At 42.7% G+C, this 18,648-nt stretch overlaps 1 protein-coding gene across 1 annotated transcript in view; it reads right to left on the reverse strand.

Moving 5' to 3' along the window:
* Window positions 1-15,698, reverse strand: part of SEC14L5 (SEC14 like lipid binding 5) — a 50,078-nt gene extending 34,380 nt beyond the window's left edge. Inside the window, exons 1-2 of the mRNA XM_058157821.1 lie at window positions 15,498-15,698; window positions 15,208-15,286 (exon numbers count right to left, since the gene is read on the reverse strand). Of these exons, the coding sequence (XP_058013804.1) occupies window positions 15,208-15,286; window positions 15,498-15,508 (90 nt within the window). The 5' untranslated portion in view covers window positions 15,509-15,698. The remainder of the gene's footprint in view (window positions 1-15,207; window positions 15,287-15,497) is intronic.
* Between the last annotated feature and the right edge of the window lie 2,950 nt (window positions 15,699-18,648).

The following is an 18,648-nucleotide window of genomic DNA, read 5'->3' on the forward strand; positions in this document are numbered from 1 at the left end:
TCCAAATATCTTCTAAAGCCACTGACCACATGAGCTATGACGATTTCCTAACCACCCTTCCGTTCAAAATGGAAATCAGCGGCCCGGGAAGATTCTTAGGAAGGCAATCTTGGTTCAGCCTTAGCAGTGAGTCAGAATAACAGAGTTGGAAGGGACCTTGGAGGTCTTCTAGTCCAACCCCCTGCTCAGGCAGGAAACCCTGTACCTGTGATGGCGAACCTATGGCACGCGGCGCCCTCTCTGTGGGCTTGCGAGCCGTTGCCCCAGTTCAGCTCCGCCGCAACATGCGTGCCTGCCTCCTGCCAGCCAGCTGGTCGTCGGGTCTCTGCTGCATATATATGTGGGGCGGTGCATGCTGAGGGCGCTTGCGCATGCGGGGGCCCTACATGGTCTTGCACAGGGGAGCAGGGGGCATGTGGGGAGGGCACACACATATGCACAAGATGCAGGGGAGGCACACATGCATGCATGGGGGGCAGGGCGCATATGTGAGGGCTGCACTCATTGCATTTTGGGGGTTTGCGCGCACACATGCATTCATGTGCATGTGCGCACGCTTTGGGCACTTGGTCCGGAAAAGGTTAGCCATCATTGCCCTATACCAATTTAGTCAATCCAATTTTTATTACGGTCATAAACCATATCCCTTTTATCTATCTATACCTATCTATTTATCTAAATCTATCTATCATCTGTCTGTCTGTCTGTTTGTCTAGCATCTATCTATCTATCTATCTATCTATCTATCTATCTATCTATCTATCTATCAATCATCTAGGTAGCTGTCTATCTATATATCTATAGGAGAAGGTCAGGCTGAGCTGGAAGGTGGGGTTAAACATGTCATTCGTTTGGAGTCATTGCATTGCCACAAGAAAAACCAAGCCCTTCCTCTCGTGAATTCCATTTTTATCTAACGCCAATTTAGCTTTGACTGTTAGATGTCCAGATTCTTGTATTACACGTAGCAATCATAAACTCTTCCGTGTTCTGAACTCAAGAAATGCTCCTAGTTATTTGCACCTGATAATATCCCAAAAGTGCTTTTCCAAAAAGGCAACTGGACTTTCTTGGGGTTTTCTTTCCCCCCTTGAAGACATTTTGCTTCTCATCGGAGAACCTTCTTCTAAAGAACTTCAGTTCTGAAGAACCGAAGAAGCTTCTTGGATGAGCAGCGAAAGGTCTTCCAGGAAAAACAAAGACAGTCCAGTTGCCTCTTGAAAAAGCACCTTTCGGCACAACCATGACCTGGATGCCTGAGAATCTCCATAAACTTCTATACAGGGAAAGACAAAAAGTGATATTCTAGTTTCCAGAGGCTCTTAAAATCAATAAGTAATACAGGAAGCTTGCAACTGCGTTTCTTAATGTTTTGGACAATGGTTAGTAGATCAGCTGATCCAGAAAGCAGGTTGTTGTACGACACTCAAATTGATGCAATAACAAAGGTCTCCTAAGATAAAATTATGAAAAGCTGCTGATTTGGGCAGAATGCCAACATCACTACAGACACACACACACACACACACACACATACACACACACACGAGACAAACACACACACACATGTGTTTATTTAAACATTTATCATTCATTCTTCATTCGTCATCATCACACTTCTATAACACACACACCCCATCTCACCTAAGTGGTACTTAACATTTAAAAAACACACAATGGTTTGGGCACGCGTTGCTAATTTTTGCTGCAAAGGTGTGTTTTTTTTTAAAGGCTACCACATGAGACCATCGGGGGGGGGGTCTTGTGCTTCACAGCCCAGCAACGGACGACAAAGCAAACAGTGAACAGCTGACTTGACATTTAACACGGCTTGTTTGTACCACAGCATCTCCGCTAAGGATTAAATGACATTTAATGATGCATGAGCTCTCGTGTCTACACAGACGGCAAAATAAATAAATAAAATAAAATACAGATGTCATCTGTAAAGAAATAAATTAAGTAGAATTGAGAGACCACAAAAAAATGAAGTCTCGTTTTTAAATGAATGGAGATACACAAAAATGAAATCGCTTTAGAAAGGCTATATTGTTGTTGGAAACGAAACGAGTTTGTGTCCAATTTGATGAAATTTTTGCCATGGTCGTTTCAACAAATGGCTGCATCTTTTTTACATCGTGGCGACCAAAACTGGATGCAATATTCCAAGTGTGGCCTTACCAAGGCCTTATAAAGCGGCATTAACACTTTACGCGATCTTAATTCTATCCCTCTGTTTATGCAGCCCAGAACTGTGTTGGTTTTTTTGGCAGCTGCTGCACGCTGCTGGCTCATATCTAAATGGTTCTCCACTAGGACTCCAAGATCCGTCTCATAGTTACTATTATTGAGCAAGGTACCACCTATACTGTACCTGTGCATTTTGTTTTTCTTGTCTAAATGTAGAACCTTACTTTTTTCACCACAATTTCATTTTGTTAGATAGCGCCCAATGTTCAAGTCTGTCAAGATCCTTTTGTATCTTGAGCCTATCTTCTGGAGTGTTGGCTATTCCTGCCAGCTTGGTGTCATCTGCAAATTTGATGGGTTCCCCATCTATCTCCTTGTAATGTAAATAATCATTTATGACCATTGCAGCATCCCCACAGCCACATGATCAAAAGTCAGTCCCAATAAAGGAGAATATTTGTAGCTCAAGGTTGAAGTGAAAGGTCCTTGATGCTTTCTGAGCTTGCTTGTTTTCTTACAGATGTTTCATTGCCCTAATTACCCATGTTTCCCCGAAAATAAGACCGGGTCTTATATTAATTTTTGCTCCAAAAGACACCATTAGGACTTCTTTCCCAGTTAAGTCTTATTTTTGGGGTAATATGGTACCAAATGTGTCCGTTTGGCTGACAATCTTAACTGGGGCTTATTTTGGGGGTAGGGCTTCTATTACGAGCATCCTGAAAAATCATGCTAGGGCTTATTTTTGGGGAAATAGGGTAGGTAATATCATCAGTAATAGTGATGATGATGTTGCCTAGTTAGAATAGGATAGGACAGGACAGGACAGGACAGGACAGAATAGAATAGAATAGGAGTTGGAAGGGACCTTGGAGGTCTTCTAGTCCAGCTCCCTGCTCATGCAGGAGAACCTATACCATCTCAGACAAATGACTGTCCAGTCTGTTCTTAAAAACCTCCAGTGATGGACCACCCACGATTTCTGGAGGCAAGCTAGTTCCACCGGTTAATTGGGTTAGGGGACACGGTGGCTCAGTGGCTTGGGCGCTGAGCTTGTCGATCAAAAGGTTGGCAGTTCAGCGGTTCGAATCCCTAGTGCCGCGTAACTGGGTGAGCTCCCGTTACTTGTCCCAGCTTCTGCCAACCTAGCAGTTCGAAAGCAGGTAAAAAATGCAAGTAGAAAGTGGGAAGGGAAGAGTGTCCTGTGCACCTTTGGTGTTTAATCATGCCGGCCACATGACCACGGAGACGTCTTCGGACAGCGCTGGCTCTTCGGCTTTGAAACGGAGATGAGCACCGCTCCCTAGAGTTGGGAACGACTGGCACATATGTGCGAGGGGAACCTTTACCTTTAATGAAATCTCTGCAAGAAAACAAGCACACACAGAGGACCCCTCAAAATTCAGTCACTTGGCAATGAACTCATATTTATGACGGTTGCACTCTCCCGGGGTCACGTGATCCTTTTTTGCGACCTTCCGACAAAACAGACTCCATGGGAAAAGCCAGATTCACTTCTTCCCAACTGCAGCGGTCCGCTTCACAACGGCGGCCAAGAACGGTTCGTCGAAACGGGGCAAAGCCCACTTAACGACCGTCTCGCTTAGCCACGGAAACGTTGGGCTCCATTGCCGTTGCAAGTCGAGGACTCCCGGTGTAATCCTACACCGGTCCTGTACGCCAGCAGACATCCCCGCCTGAACGCAGTGTGCAAAGCGTGCTGAGGGTTCTCGCAACGGTTTGGCTTGACAAGCGGTGACCTCATCTGAACCTGCTGGAGGGGAGCACGCATTACCGTTGCACAGATGACCCAGCTGTAACCACTAACCCGAAGGAAAAGGTTACAGCTGAAAGCAGATCTCAGAAGAACCTCGCCTCGGCTGAGCTATAAACGGAACCGGCCTCGGGGTGCAGCCTTCCCTCGGTCCTTCGCGACAAAGCTTCAGGCAAGGAGGACTCGGAGCCCAGGCTCTCTTTGCACAAAAAATGCCCTCGATTTTTAAGTCGTTGCTCTCTCTCAGCCGGCACAATGCGCCGTTAAGGCTCCTATTTTACGCTCAGGACAAGTTAAACAGGATAGTATCTCCAGAAGAGGACCTAGCATCACAGGGCTGCAAGAGAAGCATTTAATCCAGCTTTTCAGCAAAACAGCTGTTTCTTTTTTTCCCCCAACAATAACGGCAGAACGAAGAAGGAACCAAGAGGCTGCCTTTTTGTTTTGTTTTTTTGGCGATTTATGGAATGCATCGGCTTCCGAGGGAGGGTTGTTGTTGTTGTTTTTTTCTCTTCGTTCTTTATTCGGCTTCCTGCCAGCAATGAATGACACACATTTTTTTTTCCAAAGGGGGATGAAAAGGAAGATAAAAAAGCAACGGCAAGAATTTTGCCGGGTCAGCAAATAAGCAGAACTGGCTGCCGATGACTTTAGTTTGGTGGACAATGGCTGCCAATCCCGTTGTTTGCTTAGGAAAGAGCCAGGATTTAAGGAGTCAAATTAACGTTTCCTATCAATGGGACTTGGGGGACACTGTAAAAGCAAGTATGCCGGGCTGCGTTTTATCACACAGAGTAACAAAGGAGAAATTCCGTTGAGTAAATAATGCCCCAAACCAAAGAACTATCAATGCAGGCAAAAAAGCTAACAGTAAAGTACACCCTAACCATGGAATCACGAAGACCATCTAACAGGACAAGCCATGACCATATAAGCTAAGAACAAACCTTACTCCCGTCTAGTACCGATGATGTTACCTGGTTGGGTAATGAAATGCCTGCAAGAAAACCTCAACCACTACCCCAACCACCACCTCCTCTCCTCTTGCTCCTTCTCCTTCTCCTCCCATTGCTCCTCTTATCCACAAAACCCACATTCCTCATAGCACTGATGATGCTACCTAGTTTGGTAATGAAATGTCTGCAAGAAAACCACCAAGCTCAGAGATCATCGAAGACCCTAAGATTCAACCCTGAGCTAGGAATATTCTCTTCTCTAGAGAAATTCTCTGTTTTTGAAAGTAGCAGTAGAGTCTTTGAAGACAAAGATTCAAACCTCTTTTTTCCCCTCTCCCCATCTTTGACTGATTTTTAGAGTTCTCCCGAATGATGTTTTTCCCCCAGGGAAGTGCATCTTCAGGATAATTCATCAACGAAATGTTATCACTAAAATTCACTAAGAAGAAAGAAATGTTATCACAGACAACAATGCACAATGCGCTGATAAGGTCAACTTCATTACACAAATGCAATTGCTGGAGTTATCAATTTATTTCTGGCCTTTGCTGTGGCCAAAAACAAAATATTAAGAATTCCAGTTAATAATCCAAGTTAGACTTCCTTATAGTTCCACATACAGATGGGAAAGATACCTTAAGCAACAGTGGATACTGAAACCAGAAACTGTCATGTTCATTGCAGATGTTTGCAAAATTGTTTAGGAATGTGACAAGTACCAGGGTCGCTGAGATTAAGTGTACAGTTTCATCAGCTACTCACAGCCTCATCTGCCTGATGCTGTCCTGTTTCAGAAATCTTCAAAAAATTAGTTGCAAAAATGCAAACTCTGGAACATAAAGGCAGAGAAGGGGGGAAACATTTCAGACATAAAGAATGGAATAGAATAGAATAGAATAGAATAGAATAGAATAGAATAGAATAGAATAGAATAGAATAGAATAGAATAGAATAGAATAGAATAGAATAGAATATTGGAATGAAGAACAGAATAGAATAGAATAGAATACAATAGAATATTGGAATGAAGAATAGAATAGAACAGAACAGAACAGAACAGAACAGAACAGAACAGAACAGAATAGAATAGAATAGAATAGAATATTGGAATACAGAACAGAACAGAACAGAACAGAACAGAATAGAATAGAATAGAATAGAATAGAATAGAATAGAATAGAATAGAATAGAATAGAATAGAATAGAATAGAATATCGGAATGAAGAATAGAATAGAACAGAACAGAACAGAACAGAACAGAACAGAACAGAACAGAACAGAATAGAATAGAATAGAATAGAATAGAATAGAATAGAATATTGGAATACAGAACAGAACAGAACAGAATAGAATAGAATAGAATATTAGAATGAAGAATAGAATAGAATAGAATAGAATAGAATAGAATAGAATAGAATAGAATAGAATAGGAGAATGGAATGGAATGGAATGGAAGAATGGAATGGAATGGAATGGAATGGAATGGAACGGAATGGAATGGAATACATTAGAGGTCTTCTAGTCCAACCCCCTGCTCAAGCAGGAAAACCTATACCAGATAAGTGACTCTTCTTAAAAGCCTCCAGTGATGGAGCGCCCACGTCTTCTGAAGGCAACTGTTCCCCTAGTTAATTGTCCTCACTGTTATGAAGTTTCTCCTCAATTCCAGGTTGCTTCTCTCCTTGATTAGTTTCCATCCATTGTTTCTTGTCCTGCCCTCTGGTGCTTTAGAGAATAGGTTGACCCCCTCATCTTTGTAAGAGCCCCTCAAATATCGAAACACTGCTATCATATCACCGTAGTCTTATTTATTTATTTATTTATTTATTTATTTATTTATTTATTTATTTATTTATTTATTTATTTATTTATTTATTTATTAATCCAATTTCTATACTGCCCTTCTCCCGAAGGACTCAAGGCGGTTTACAGCCATATTAAAAATACAAAAATACACATAATATAAATAACAAATTTAAAAAACATTTAAAACGAATATATTAATTGGCCAAATGGCTAAAACGGTCAAAGCCGACATAAAACCCTTTGAAATTTAAAAGCTATAATTAAAATACATTTCTTTTCATTAAACTAGGCATACCCAATCCCTGCAACGGTTCTTCATAGGTTTTAGCCTCCAGTCCCCTAATCATCTTTGTTGCTCTTCTCTGCACTCTTTCTAGATGTCTCAACCTCTTTTTTGTATCGTGGTTTCCAAAACTGGACGCACTATTCCAAGTGTGGCCTTACCAAGGCGCCACAGAGTGGTATTAAGCGATCTTGAGTCAAGTAATAAAGGTTCTGTAAGCAAATTCCAATCTCATACAGGAAACTATTTAGGGAAGTATTTCTCTTGGTATATCAAAACCTCATTTCATTATGAACAGAAGCATAACGGCGCTGTGTCTCTCTCTAGAGAATTTTGCATTCATCAAAGGGAGGAATTGCAACGCGAGACCGTTAAACAGCAAAAACAGTGGGGGAAGCTGTTCCGATCGTATGAACCACTCAAAGAAACTGAATAAAAACCCACAAGGGAATTCTGAGTGAGTCCCCGGTGATCCTTCATAGCTCCTTCTTATGAAAGCATCAGTTGCTTTTAAAGCCATATCGATTGATTCCCACAGATTTTATGCAAAACTCAGATTAACAGATGTGTTGGAAGCGACCTTGTAGGTCATTCAGTCCAACCCCCAGCCCAAGCAGGAGACCCTGCATCCATGATGGCGAACCTATGGCACGCGTGCCAGCCAGCTGATTTTCAGGCCTTCCGGGCGCACCAGAAGTTGGGAAACAGGCCTCCGGGAGGGTGGGGAAGGCCGTTTTCGCCCTCCCCAGGCTCCTAGAAAGGCTCTGGAGCCTGGGGAGAGTGAAAAACGGACCCTCCGGTCCCACCAGAAATCGGCAAACAGGCCGTTTCCGGCCTCCGGAGGGCCTCGGGGGCGGGGGGAAGCTGTTTTCGCCCTCCCCGGGCTCCAAGAAAGCCTGTGAAAGGCGAAAAATGGGCCTACCATGCCCACCAGGCCATCGCATGCCAAAAGCGGGGGGAGTGGGGGGGAGCACGCATATGCGCAGGGCGCATTGAATTATGAGTGTGGAGACACGCGTGCACAACATCCCCCCATGCTCCCCCCACTTTTGGCACGCGACAGCATAAAGTTTTGCCATCGCTGCACTACGCCTTTTCTGACAGATGGCAGTCCAGTCTCTTCATGAAAGCTTCCAGGGATGAAGCTCCCACAACTTCTGAAGGCAACTTCAGTTCCATCTATTATTCCATGTCTGGCCTTCGGGTGCTTTGGAAAACAGGGTTGGTTGATTGGTTGGTTCATTCATTCATTGAATTTATATTGCCACCTATTCGCACATGACGACTCAAGGCGGTTTACAGACTATAAAACTTCATTTAAAATAAAATAAATAAAATAAAACTAATAAAAAAGAATCAAATAAATTAATATAATATAATAAAAATCACACACACACACACACCCCTGGCGACAGCATATTGCAGTGTCACTGAAAAACGTGACTTACAACTAGCATTCACAGCTTCCCCATCGTCACACGATCAACATTTGGGTGCTTGGCAACCAGGATATATTTACTACAGCTGCTGTCTCCTGGTGGGGGGGGGGCTCACGTGAACGCCATTCGTGACTTTCCCAGGCTGCTTCCAACAAGCAAAGTCAAGGATGGAAGCCAGATTCGCTTACCGACCCTGTGATTCACTCAATGCCTACAGTGATTCCCTTAATAACAGTGGTCAGGAAGGCCGTAAAAATCTGGCATGATTCACTTAACAACCCCTTTGCTTAACAGCAGAGATCCCGGCCCCAATTGTGATCATAAATCAAGGATATTCTTCCAAGAACCCATATCAACCATCAGTCTAGTGGTCTCCAAACTTTTGGATAACAGAGACCGGTTCAATAGAGAGAGAGATTTTTCCGCAGACCAGAGGGGGCGTGGCTTTGCTTGCTGCCTGCATCCCGCAGATGGGACTTCCCTTGTTTGTGTGAACCAATTGCTGGCATGCTAGATGACAACCCTGAAGCTGACCTGGCCAAAGCCATCTTGGAGCTTCAGTGCTGCCACACTGGAGCTGAGGGATAGGGAGGGGGGGGGATTAGAGATAGCTGGGGTTGTGTAGTCAAAATAAAATACTTTCTCTGGGGAACAAAGGACATTCTCACACCTGGTCAGATGAAGGAGGAGTGATGTCACCCAACCAGCGGACACTACATAAACTGAAGTTCGCAGATGACATAACAGTGATCAGTCTTATTCGAGACAATGATGAATCCGCATACAGACGGGAGGTTGGACAACTAGCCTCATGGTGAGACCGGAACAATCTGGAATTGAACACACTCAAAACTGTAGAAATGGTGGTAGACTTTAGGAGAAACCCTTCCATACGTCCACCTCTCACAATACTAGACAATACAGTATCAACAGTAGAAACCTTCAAATTTCTAGGTTCTACCATATCGCAAGATCTAAAATGGACAGCTAACATCAAAAAAGCAAAACAAAGAATGTTCTTTCTGTGCCAACTCAGAAAGCTCAAACTGCCCAAGGAGCTGCTGATCCAGTTCTACAGAGGAATTATTGAGTCTGTCATCTGCACCTCTATAACTGTCTGGTTTGGTTCTGCAACCCGACAAGACAGACACAGACTTCAGAGGATAATTAGAACTGTAGAAAAAACAATTGCTACCAACCTGCCTTCCATTGAGGACCTGTCTACTGCACGAGTCAAAAAGAGGGATGTGAAAATATTTACAGATCCCTCACATCCTGGACATAAACTGTTTCAACTCCTACCCTCAAAACGACGCTATAGAGCATTGCACACCAGAACAACTAGACACAAGGACAGTTTTTTCCCGAACACCACCACTCTGCTAAACAAATAATTCAACACACTATTTACTAAGCCTGCACTACTATTAATCTTCTCATTGTTCCCATCACCCATCTCCTTCCACTTATGACTGTATGACTGTAACTTGTTGCTTGTATCCTTACGATTTATATTGATATTGTTTCCTGATTGCTTACTTGTACCCTATGACTGTCATTAAGTGTTGTACCTTATGATTCTTGATGAACATATCTTTTCTTTTAGGTACACTGAGAGCGTAATGCACCAAGACAAATTTCTTTTGTGTCCAATCACACTTTGCCAATAAAAAATTCTACTCTATTCTATTCTTAATGAACAGCATATTGTCTCAGTCAATTTGCTTACATAATATAATATAATAATATATTAAACATAAGATGTACATAATAGTATTTCCAATTTCTACTTCTATTATCCAACCATCGATCAAATAAATCCCATGCTTAAAAATATTCTGTATCTTCCTTATCTTTAATGTCAACCTATCCATTTCTGCACAGTGTAGTATTTTTTTAAAAGTATATTTTCTTCTTAGAAGGGAAGGGGAAAATATAAATTCCAAGCATTTGCAGATGACTTGGTATTTGTTTTAGAAGAACCATTGAAAACTGGAAAAACTTTTACTTTTAATCAGGTGAAAACCCGTGGGACGCTTAAGTCGGTTTTCACCAAATCTGTGCCAATATGATATTTCCAATAAAGCTATTATTTGAGAAATCTGCCTGCCTCGGAGTTTTGCTTGCTATGGATGTATTACTGGGAAACCAACTCTAATATCAGGGTTAGAAGGCTGAGACACTGAGCTCCTCGATCGAAAGGTCGGCAGTTCAGCAGTTCGAATCCCTAGGGCTTGCTTAACGGGGTGAGCTCCCATTACTTGTCTCAGCTTCTGCCAACCTAGCAGTTCAAAAGCACTTAAAAATGCAAGTAAAAAAATAGGGACCACCTTTGGTGGGAAGGGAACAGCATTCCGTGCACCTTTGTCGTTTAGTCCTGCCGGCCACATGACCACAGAGACATCTTCGGACACCGCTGGTTTTTCGGCTTTGAAACGGAATTGAGCACTGCCCCCTAGAGTCGGGAATGACTAGCACATATGTACGAGGGGAACCTTTACCTTTACCTTAATGTCAGGGTTCCAAGTAATAAATCCATAACAAGCAGTGCTGGTCCATGGCCCAGGACCCTTGGTCTACGACATGCCCACAAATGACTTGATTCCTGTTTCAAATGATAGAAAAATGGAAACAGCCAGGTGTTCTGAATGAACACCTTTTCGCTGTTCATCGGCAAAATTTCCAGCCTTCTGCACACGTTCAGAAGTAATTAATATGCGCTCCAGAAATGTCTTGCTTAGAATCGCCAGTTTACTGTAGCACGAATTATGAACAAGTTTCATTGTTCATATGAGTCACGATGGCGCAGTGGTTAGAGTGCAGTACTGCAGGCTACTTCTGCTGACTGCTGGCTGACTGCAATTTGGCAGTTCGAGTATCACCAGGCTCAAGGTTGACTCAGCCTTCCATCCTTCTGAGGTCGATAAAATGAGGACCCAAATTGTTGGAGGCAATAGGCTGACTCTGTAAACTACTTAGAGAGGGCTGTAAAAGCACTGTGAAGCAGTATATAAGTCTAAGTGCTATTGCTATTGGCAGCATTTCTTCTTCTCTCATGCTTACAGCCTCCTCAGCAGCTTCAGGAGACTTCAAATATTCCTCGAAACTCTTTGATTCACACTTAGCATATTGAAATGCTGTTGGAATAAAAAAAAATGTGGCTTAGAAACCAGAAAGCATCAGCAATTCTTCTTCCCTTGCCAGGGCCTATCAGGGACACATTTTGCATTTTAATTTCCTCTTCCTGAAACTGTGAAGTTGTACAGTACAAGGGGAAAAAAGCAGAATGTTCCTAGACCATCTGTAAACTGCTGATACGTGCGCAAAAACCTTCCTTGCTGGCATATACATTCTAAAATATTCTGTAACCAACATCGAACTGTGAGATCCGCTAAGAAACGTACAGCATCTTGCTTTAGAGACAACCTTCCTATATCCTAGTTTACTGCGAAGCAACAGACATCCGTAACTCTAAAAACTTTAAGAATGTAAATATACATGCTTAGCTGATGCCCAGCAATTCTTGGGTAGTTCAGGAACAAAAAGAAAAGAAAAAAGAAAAACGTAATTAAGAACAAAAGCAAAGAATAGAAGATGACGAGGATGGCTGACCTACTCAGTCCACAGATGGCTACACTCAACCTCAAAATCAGATGAATCAGAAGGCCTCAAAATCAGATGAATCTTTTCCCTTTAGCTTTGTTGTACGTTGCCCAGAGGTACCTGTGTGGTGAGACGGGCAGCTATAGAAATTGGCTATAAATAAATCGATGAGGTGAAATGCCATGGGGCACCTCTCTCTCTCTTTCTCTTTCTCCACCTCATTCCCCCTCTCTCATTCTCCCCCTCATTTCTCTTTCTTTCTTTTGTTCTTTCTCCATTTCTCTCTTGTTCTCTCTCATTCTCCCCCTCATTTTCTTTTTCCATCTCTCCCTCTTTCTTCCCCTCTCATTCTCTCTCTCTTCTGCTCTTTCTCCATTTCTCTCTCATTCTTCCTCATTCTCCCCCTCTTTTTCTCTTTCTCCCTCTCTCTCCCATTCTCTCTCTTTCTCCCTCTCTTTCTCTCTTTCCTTCTCCCCCTCATTCTCTCTCTCTCTCATTCTCTCTCATTCTTCTCTCTCTCTCATTCTCTTTCTCCATTTCTCTCATTCTCCCTCTCTTTTCTCTTTCTCCAACTCTCTCTCATTCTCCCTCTCTTCTCCCTCTCATTCTCCCCCTCATTTCTCTCTCTTTCTCTCTCTCTCTCTCATTCTCTCTCTCTTCTGCTCTTTCTCCATTTTCTCTCATTCGCTCCCTCTTTTTCTCTTTCTCCAACTCTCTCTCATTCTCCCTCTCTTTCTCCCTCTCCTTCTCTCTTTCATTCTCCCCCTCATTTCTCTCTCTCTCATTCTCTCTCTCATTCTTTCTCTCTCTCTCTCTCTCTCTCCATCCAAATCACATCAAATCAATTTTATTATGATCTTAGATCAACGTAGTCTCCACTCTCCCTTCTTCTCATCTAAAACTGATTCAGCCTTGAATCATGCTTCCCTAGGCTACTATCAAAAAAATTCCGTCCCTTTATTTTCTAGTGTTGTCCAAGGACAATCTCAAGGTGACTAAATTTTGTGAAGTTATGTCCCTTTTTTTACCAAAGACTGAAATCAGGAGACTGACGTGACTTGGAACAGAGACCAGAAAGGGGTCTGGAATAAGGACAGCAAATTTCACGCCAAAATAGTTTTTAGCCAGATGGCACACAGCACTTCAACTCAGCAGTTGGAAAGTTGTTTCCTCAAAGGGCTTGTCAAGGTCCAATTCTCAAGTGTGTTTTTGGGAAGGCGGGATGGACCTCAGCACTTTTTAGAAGATGCTGTAAAAAGATATCACAGAGAAGTAAAGGGATAGACCACGGATCAGCAACCCATGGCTCTGGAGCCGCATGTGGCACTTTCATCTCTCTGTTGCGGCTCCCTGTCACCAGTCGGCAACACAATTTTGAGAGGACCTTCTGGTTGTGGGGGCGGGGAGCACGGCGCACCAGGAAGAGATTCCCCTCTTTTCTCTGACGGCCCCTCAAATACTGAAAGACTGATATCAAGTCACATCTAGTCCTTTCTTCGTTAGGCTAGACCAGGGGTCAGCAACCCGCAGCCCTGGAGCTGCATGTGGATCTTTCATCCTCCTGTTGCGGCTCCGTCATCAGTCGGCAACACAAATATGAGAGGACCTTCTGGTTTGGGAGGGGGAAGCACGGCACCCCAGGAAGAGATTCTATGGCAAGGGGTGGGGGGCTTTCCAGTCGGTTCCACAATTGATAGGGCTTTCAGTTAGGACAGGTAGAGGAAAAAGGACGCCGTGCTAGGAGGCGACTCTATGGTGGGGGGAACTGGACTTCCGGTCAGCTCCAGAATTGAACGGGGAGCTTCCGGTTAGGATCTTTGTGGCTCCCAGTGTTTTCTTTTCTGTGGGAAATGGGTCCAAATGGCTCTTTGGAAGTTTAAAATTGCTGATCCCTGGAGTAGACAATGACTTATTTTAATATAACTGAGACATTTTAAGGAAAATGCTCTCCTAGGTACCATCAGATGTTCTGGCGTTGCCTCCAATAGAACTTAAAACTTCTGCAAGAGATGCAGCAATATTCAAAAGGTATAATATTCCTAGGATTCCAATTTTTTTTTAAAAAAAGAAGTTTCTTTTCTTTCCCCCCTCCCCCACTGGCCACCAATCCGTTTGACATGGATTTAACGAGCAGTTAAAAGTTAAAAAGCAGATCGCTGAAATATGACCCATCATGAAATATGACCCATCATGACAAATTGTAAACACTGTTAAGCGCAGCAAAAGCTTTCGAAACAAAACTTTTAAAAAGTTTAACAAAGGAACTTTAAAACCAAGAACGTTAACAGCATAAACATCCAAGCCCAAATGGACCCCACAAAAACAGACTTCTGAAGAATTTTTAATGCAATTAAAAGCTAGGAATAACAGAGTTGGAAGGGACCTTGGAGGTCTTCTAATCCAAACCCCTGCTCAAGCAGGAAACCCTATACTATTTCAGACAAATGGTTGTCCAATCTCTTCTTCTTAAAAACCTCCAGTGTTGGAGCACTCACAACTTCTGAAGGCAAGCCGTTCCACTGGTTTATTGTTCTCATTGTTAGGAAATTTTCTCTTTAGTTCTAGACCTGTTCTCTGCTTGATTAGTTTCCACCTTTGCTTCTTTGTTCTGCCTTCTGATGCTTTGGAGAATAGATTGATCCCCTCGCCTTTGCAAGAGCTCCTCAAATATTGGAACACTGCTATCATGTCTTCCCTAGTCCTTCTTTTCGCTAGACTAGACATACCCAATTCCTGCAACCGTTCTTCATACCTTTTAGCCTCCAGTCCCCTAATCCTCTTTGTTGCTCTTCTCTGCACTCTTTCTAGAGTCTCAACCAGGTATGAAATGCTACCAGATCAGACCGGATGGCTTTATCCAATAGCGATCATGGCCAGTAGTTCGGCGATCCAGTAGCGATGGTAGAGCAAAGCTCCGCCCACCCACCCGGGTGTCATTACATGTGCTTTTTACACATTAATGTGTTTTTTACACATGTGTCTGCGCACGCATGTGACATGCACAGCGCATGCACTCCCGGGCCGGTAAGGAAGGTAAGTAGATTTCACCCCTGGTCTCAACATTTCTTTTGTATCGTGGCGACCAAAACTGGATGCAATATTCCAAGGCATTATAAGGAAATGAACCGCAGAAAAGAGAAATAATATACCACTTACCGCCATCACAAGCTCAAACGGGTACTTGTAGATTCTAACAGGGGACTGATATTTTTGCACCATTTTTACTTCACAATGCCTACGAAGAAGGAGAAAAAGCAATCCATTAAACACTCAGCTCTCCACATCAACCCGTCGAGCGAAAACACCTTGGTTTTTTATAATGGATCTTCCGTTGGAAGTTAAAACAGGGGTGAAAGGAGTCAGAAGCGCGGCTGAGAAAGGTTGCCTAACGTGAATGCCCAAGAAAAGAAAATGAATTAATCCCAACGGATCAAAAAGCTCAATACTTTTTCTTCATTTTGTCGCCACACTGTGACTGCTCTGAGACGACATCGTTTTAAAGGCTGCTAACCCAACCCTTACAAGCTGCGGCCAATTCATTCTCCATTCATCTGCTATTTAGCAACAGGGAGAGAACAGACTCCAAGTGGTAAAGCGGGCACACTTTACAAAATGTTCTAGGCGCACAGTTGAGAAAATTACAGCGTTTTGACGAGTGACTCAACACCAACTGGTTTACCTTACAATGAACAAGAGACGCCTGCGGGATTTGAACACCATCTCTGCGGCTCTCAGCGCCGCTGGAATTTTTCTTCTCTGCCCCCGTAGCCGTTGCTTTGAACCCGCACGCACATGGTTGTCCAAGAATCCAGGGGAAAGAATGGAGCTACTCTTAGAAGAACTAATTAAATTGCTTTTTTGCAAACCCAATAGCATATGCTGCCTCCGCTTGGTATTAAATGCCCCTGAAGGTTACAAGCTTACAATGGCTTCTTAATTTAGGGGTTTTTTTTCTTAATGCCTGCTAGAAAAAAGGGAGACAGGTAGTCCTCGTCTTATGATCAGAAATTGAGTCCCAAATTTCTGTATTTTGACTTAGTATTTATCTGTATTTATCTGTATTTATTTATTTATTTAGTTATATTATGTAGGGTATATTGGAGGTGGTGACCCTTAGAGAGCTATATGCAATGAAATTTCACTTTAATGTATGCTGATTAGTATATATTCAAACTGACAATTTTTTAAGAGATTGGATAACCATTTGTTTGAAGTGGTGTAGGATTTCCTGCCTAAGCAGGGGGTTGGACTAGAACAGGGGTCTCCAACCTTGGCAACTTTAAGACTTGTGGACTTTGCTGACTGAGGAATTCTGGGAGTTGAAGTCCACAAGTCTTAAAGTTGCCAAGGTTGGAGATTCCTGGACTAGAAGACCTCCATGGTCCCTTCCAACTCTTGTTATTCTATTCTATTCTATTCTATTCTATTCTATTCTATTCTATTCTATTCTATTCTATTCTATTCTATTCTATTCTATTCTTCTATTACTAAGTGAGACAGTTGTTACATGAATTTTGCCCCATTTTGCAACCTTTCTTGCCAGTTGTTGTCAGTTAAGTGATTCACTGTAGTTGTTAAATTAGTAACAGGGCTGTTAAGTGAAACTGGATTCCCCATTGATCTTGCTTGTCCAAAGGTTGCAAATGGTGATCCCCTGATCACTGCAGAACCGTTATAAATAAGAGTCAATTGTCCAGTTTCTGAATTTTGATCACATGACCCATGGAATGTAGCAGCCAGTCATAAGTGTGGAAAAACGCTCACAAGGCATTTTTTTTCAGTGCTGTTGTAACTTTGGTCACTAAATGAACCGTTGTAAGTCAAGGACTAGCTGTACATTGCACAAATGCAAGACAACCTCCAAGCACGAAATCAAACACGGGGACCAAAAAAAAAAAAGTAATAATTAAAGAGAGTTGCAGTTAAAAGTAATACAAGAAGGTTACAAGAAGTAACCTGGATTGTCCCTTTATATAGTAGTGGCCAAAATTGTGGAAACTTTTTGGGAAAAGTGTATTTTTGAGGTTTGATGGCTAATAACACCTTTTTTTTTTTTTGGAGTTTCAAGATAATCCTATTCCACTGCTGGAATGGCCTGGGAATAGCCCAGACCTTCACCCAATGGAAAATCGATGGAGCCGACTAAAGAAGCTGGTTAATCAGAAACGACCCAGCAATAAAACCCAGTTAATAAATCCTTCAATCTTGGTTTCACATTAGAACAGCTGCAAAACCAAAAGACTAAGTTCACTCCATGGGAAGACGTTGTAAGGCCATAATTCATGCTAAAGATTACCCAACTAAGTATTAACTGACATGGTGATAATTTTTGTATATCTCGTTTTTTCTATGTGTTTCACTTTTCTTCTTTCTACTGTAACTGCTATTCTAATAGCAAATCCTTCCTTAAAATTATTGCATTATGTTCTTGGTTAAATTATTTTTCCATTGATATATAATTTTATGGTACTACTCCCCCCCCCAAAAAGGGGAGGTATTATTATGGCTTAGGACCAGGATATTTACGGGACCGTCTACTGCCATCTTCTATCTCCCAGCGACCGGTGCGTTCTCACAGAGAGGGACTCCTTAGGGGGCCGTCAGCCAGACAATGTCGACTGGCGGCCCCCAGGGGGAGGGCCTTCTCTGTGGGGGCTCCTACCCTGTGGAACGAACTTCCCCCTGGACTTCGTCAACTAGCCGACCTTCGGACCTTTCACCGCGAACTTAAAACCTATTTATTCCGTTTAGCTGGACTGGCTTGATTTTAAAATTTTTAATTTGTTTTTATGGGTTTTAAATTTTTGTAAATTTTTTATAGGGTGTTATTATATTTTAAATTTTCGGCCAATTGAATAAGTTTTTTAAGGGGTGTTCTTAATATTATATGTATTGTTTTTCTTTGTATTTTTATTCTGGCTGTGCACTGCCCTGAGTCCTTCAGGAGAAGGGCGGTATACAAATTAAAATATTATTATTATTATATTATTAGCTAGTTTTAGAAAATACACTTTCCCCAAAAGGTTTCCACAATTTTGGCCACTACTGTATGTAGGACAGACAGGGAGGAAGCTACCCACCAGATTACAAGAACACAAGCGAGCGGTCAGACAAGGAGACTTGAACTCATTGGCAGCCTCAGACTGCAATGAACAATGAACATTCAATTTTGCAGCTACTAAGATTGTTGGACGAGCAGGCACAAAAACAGCCAGGGAAGTGACTGAAGCCTGGGAAACACGCCCCACATCAGTCCACAGGAGGGCTGATTTTCAAGTACCTAGAAGGCGAAGGCTGGGCAGCGCAAGCAAACAACAGCCAAACGACTTAAAAGCCAGCCACCAACACACCCCAATCTAAAAATCCACCTACAACAGGTACCAGTGGTGGGTTTCAGAAATGCTTACCACTGGTTCGCTGCGTGCTTGCGCTTGTTTCACGCACTTGTACGCCTTTAGCGCATGCACCCAATCTTCTGTGCATGTGCTTTGCTTGTGCACGTGCACCTTTCACACATGTGCCCAGCCTCAGGGTAAATAGGACAGCATTACATCCGCAGCTACCAGTTCGCCTGAACCAGTGCGAACCGGCAGAATA

The sequence above is a fragment of the Ahaetulla prasina genome, chromosome 14 (assembly GCF_028640845.1).
Source record: "Ahaetulla prasina isolate Xishuangbanna chromosome 14, ASM2864084v1, whole genome shotgun sequence".
NCBI classification, from domain to species: Eukaryota; Metazoa; Chordata; class Lepidosauria; order Squamata; family Colubridae; genus Ahaetulla; species Ahaetulla prasina.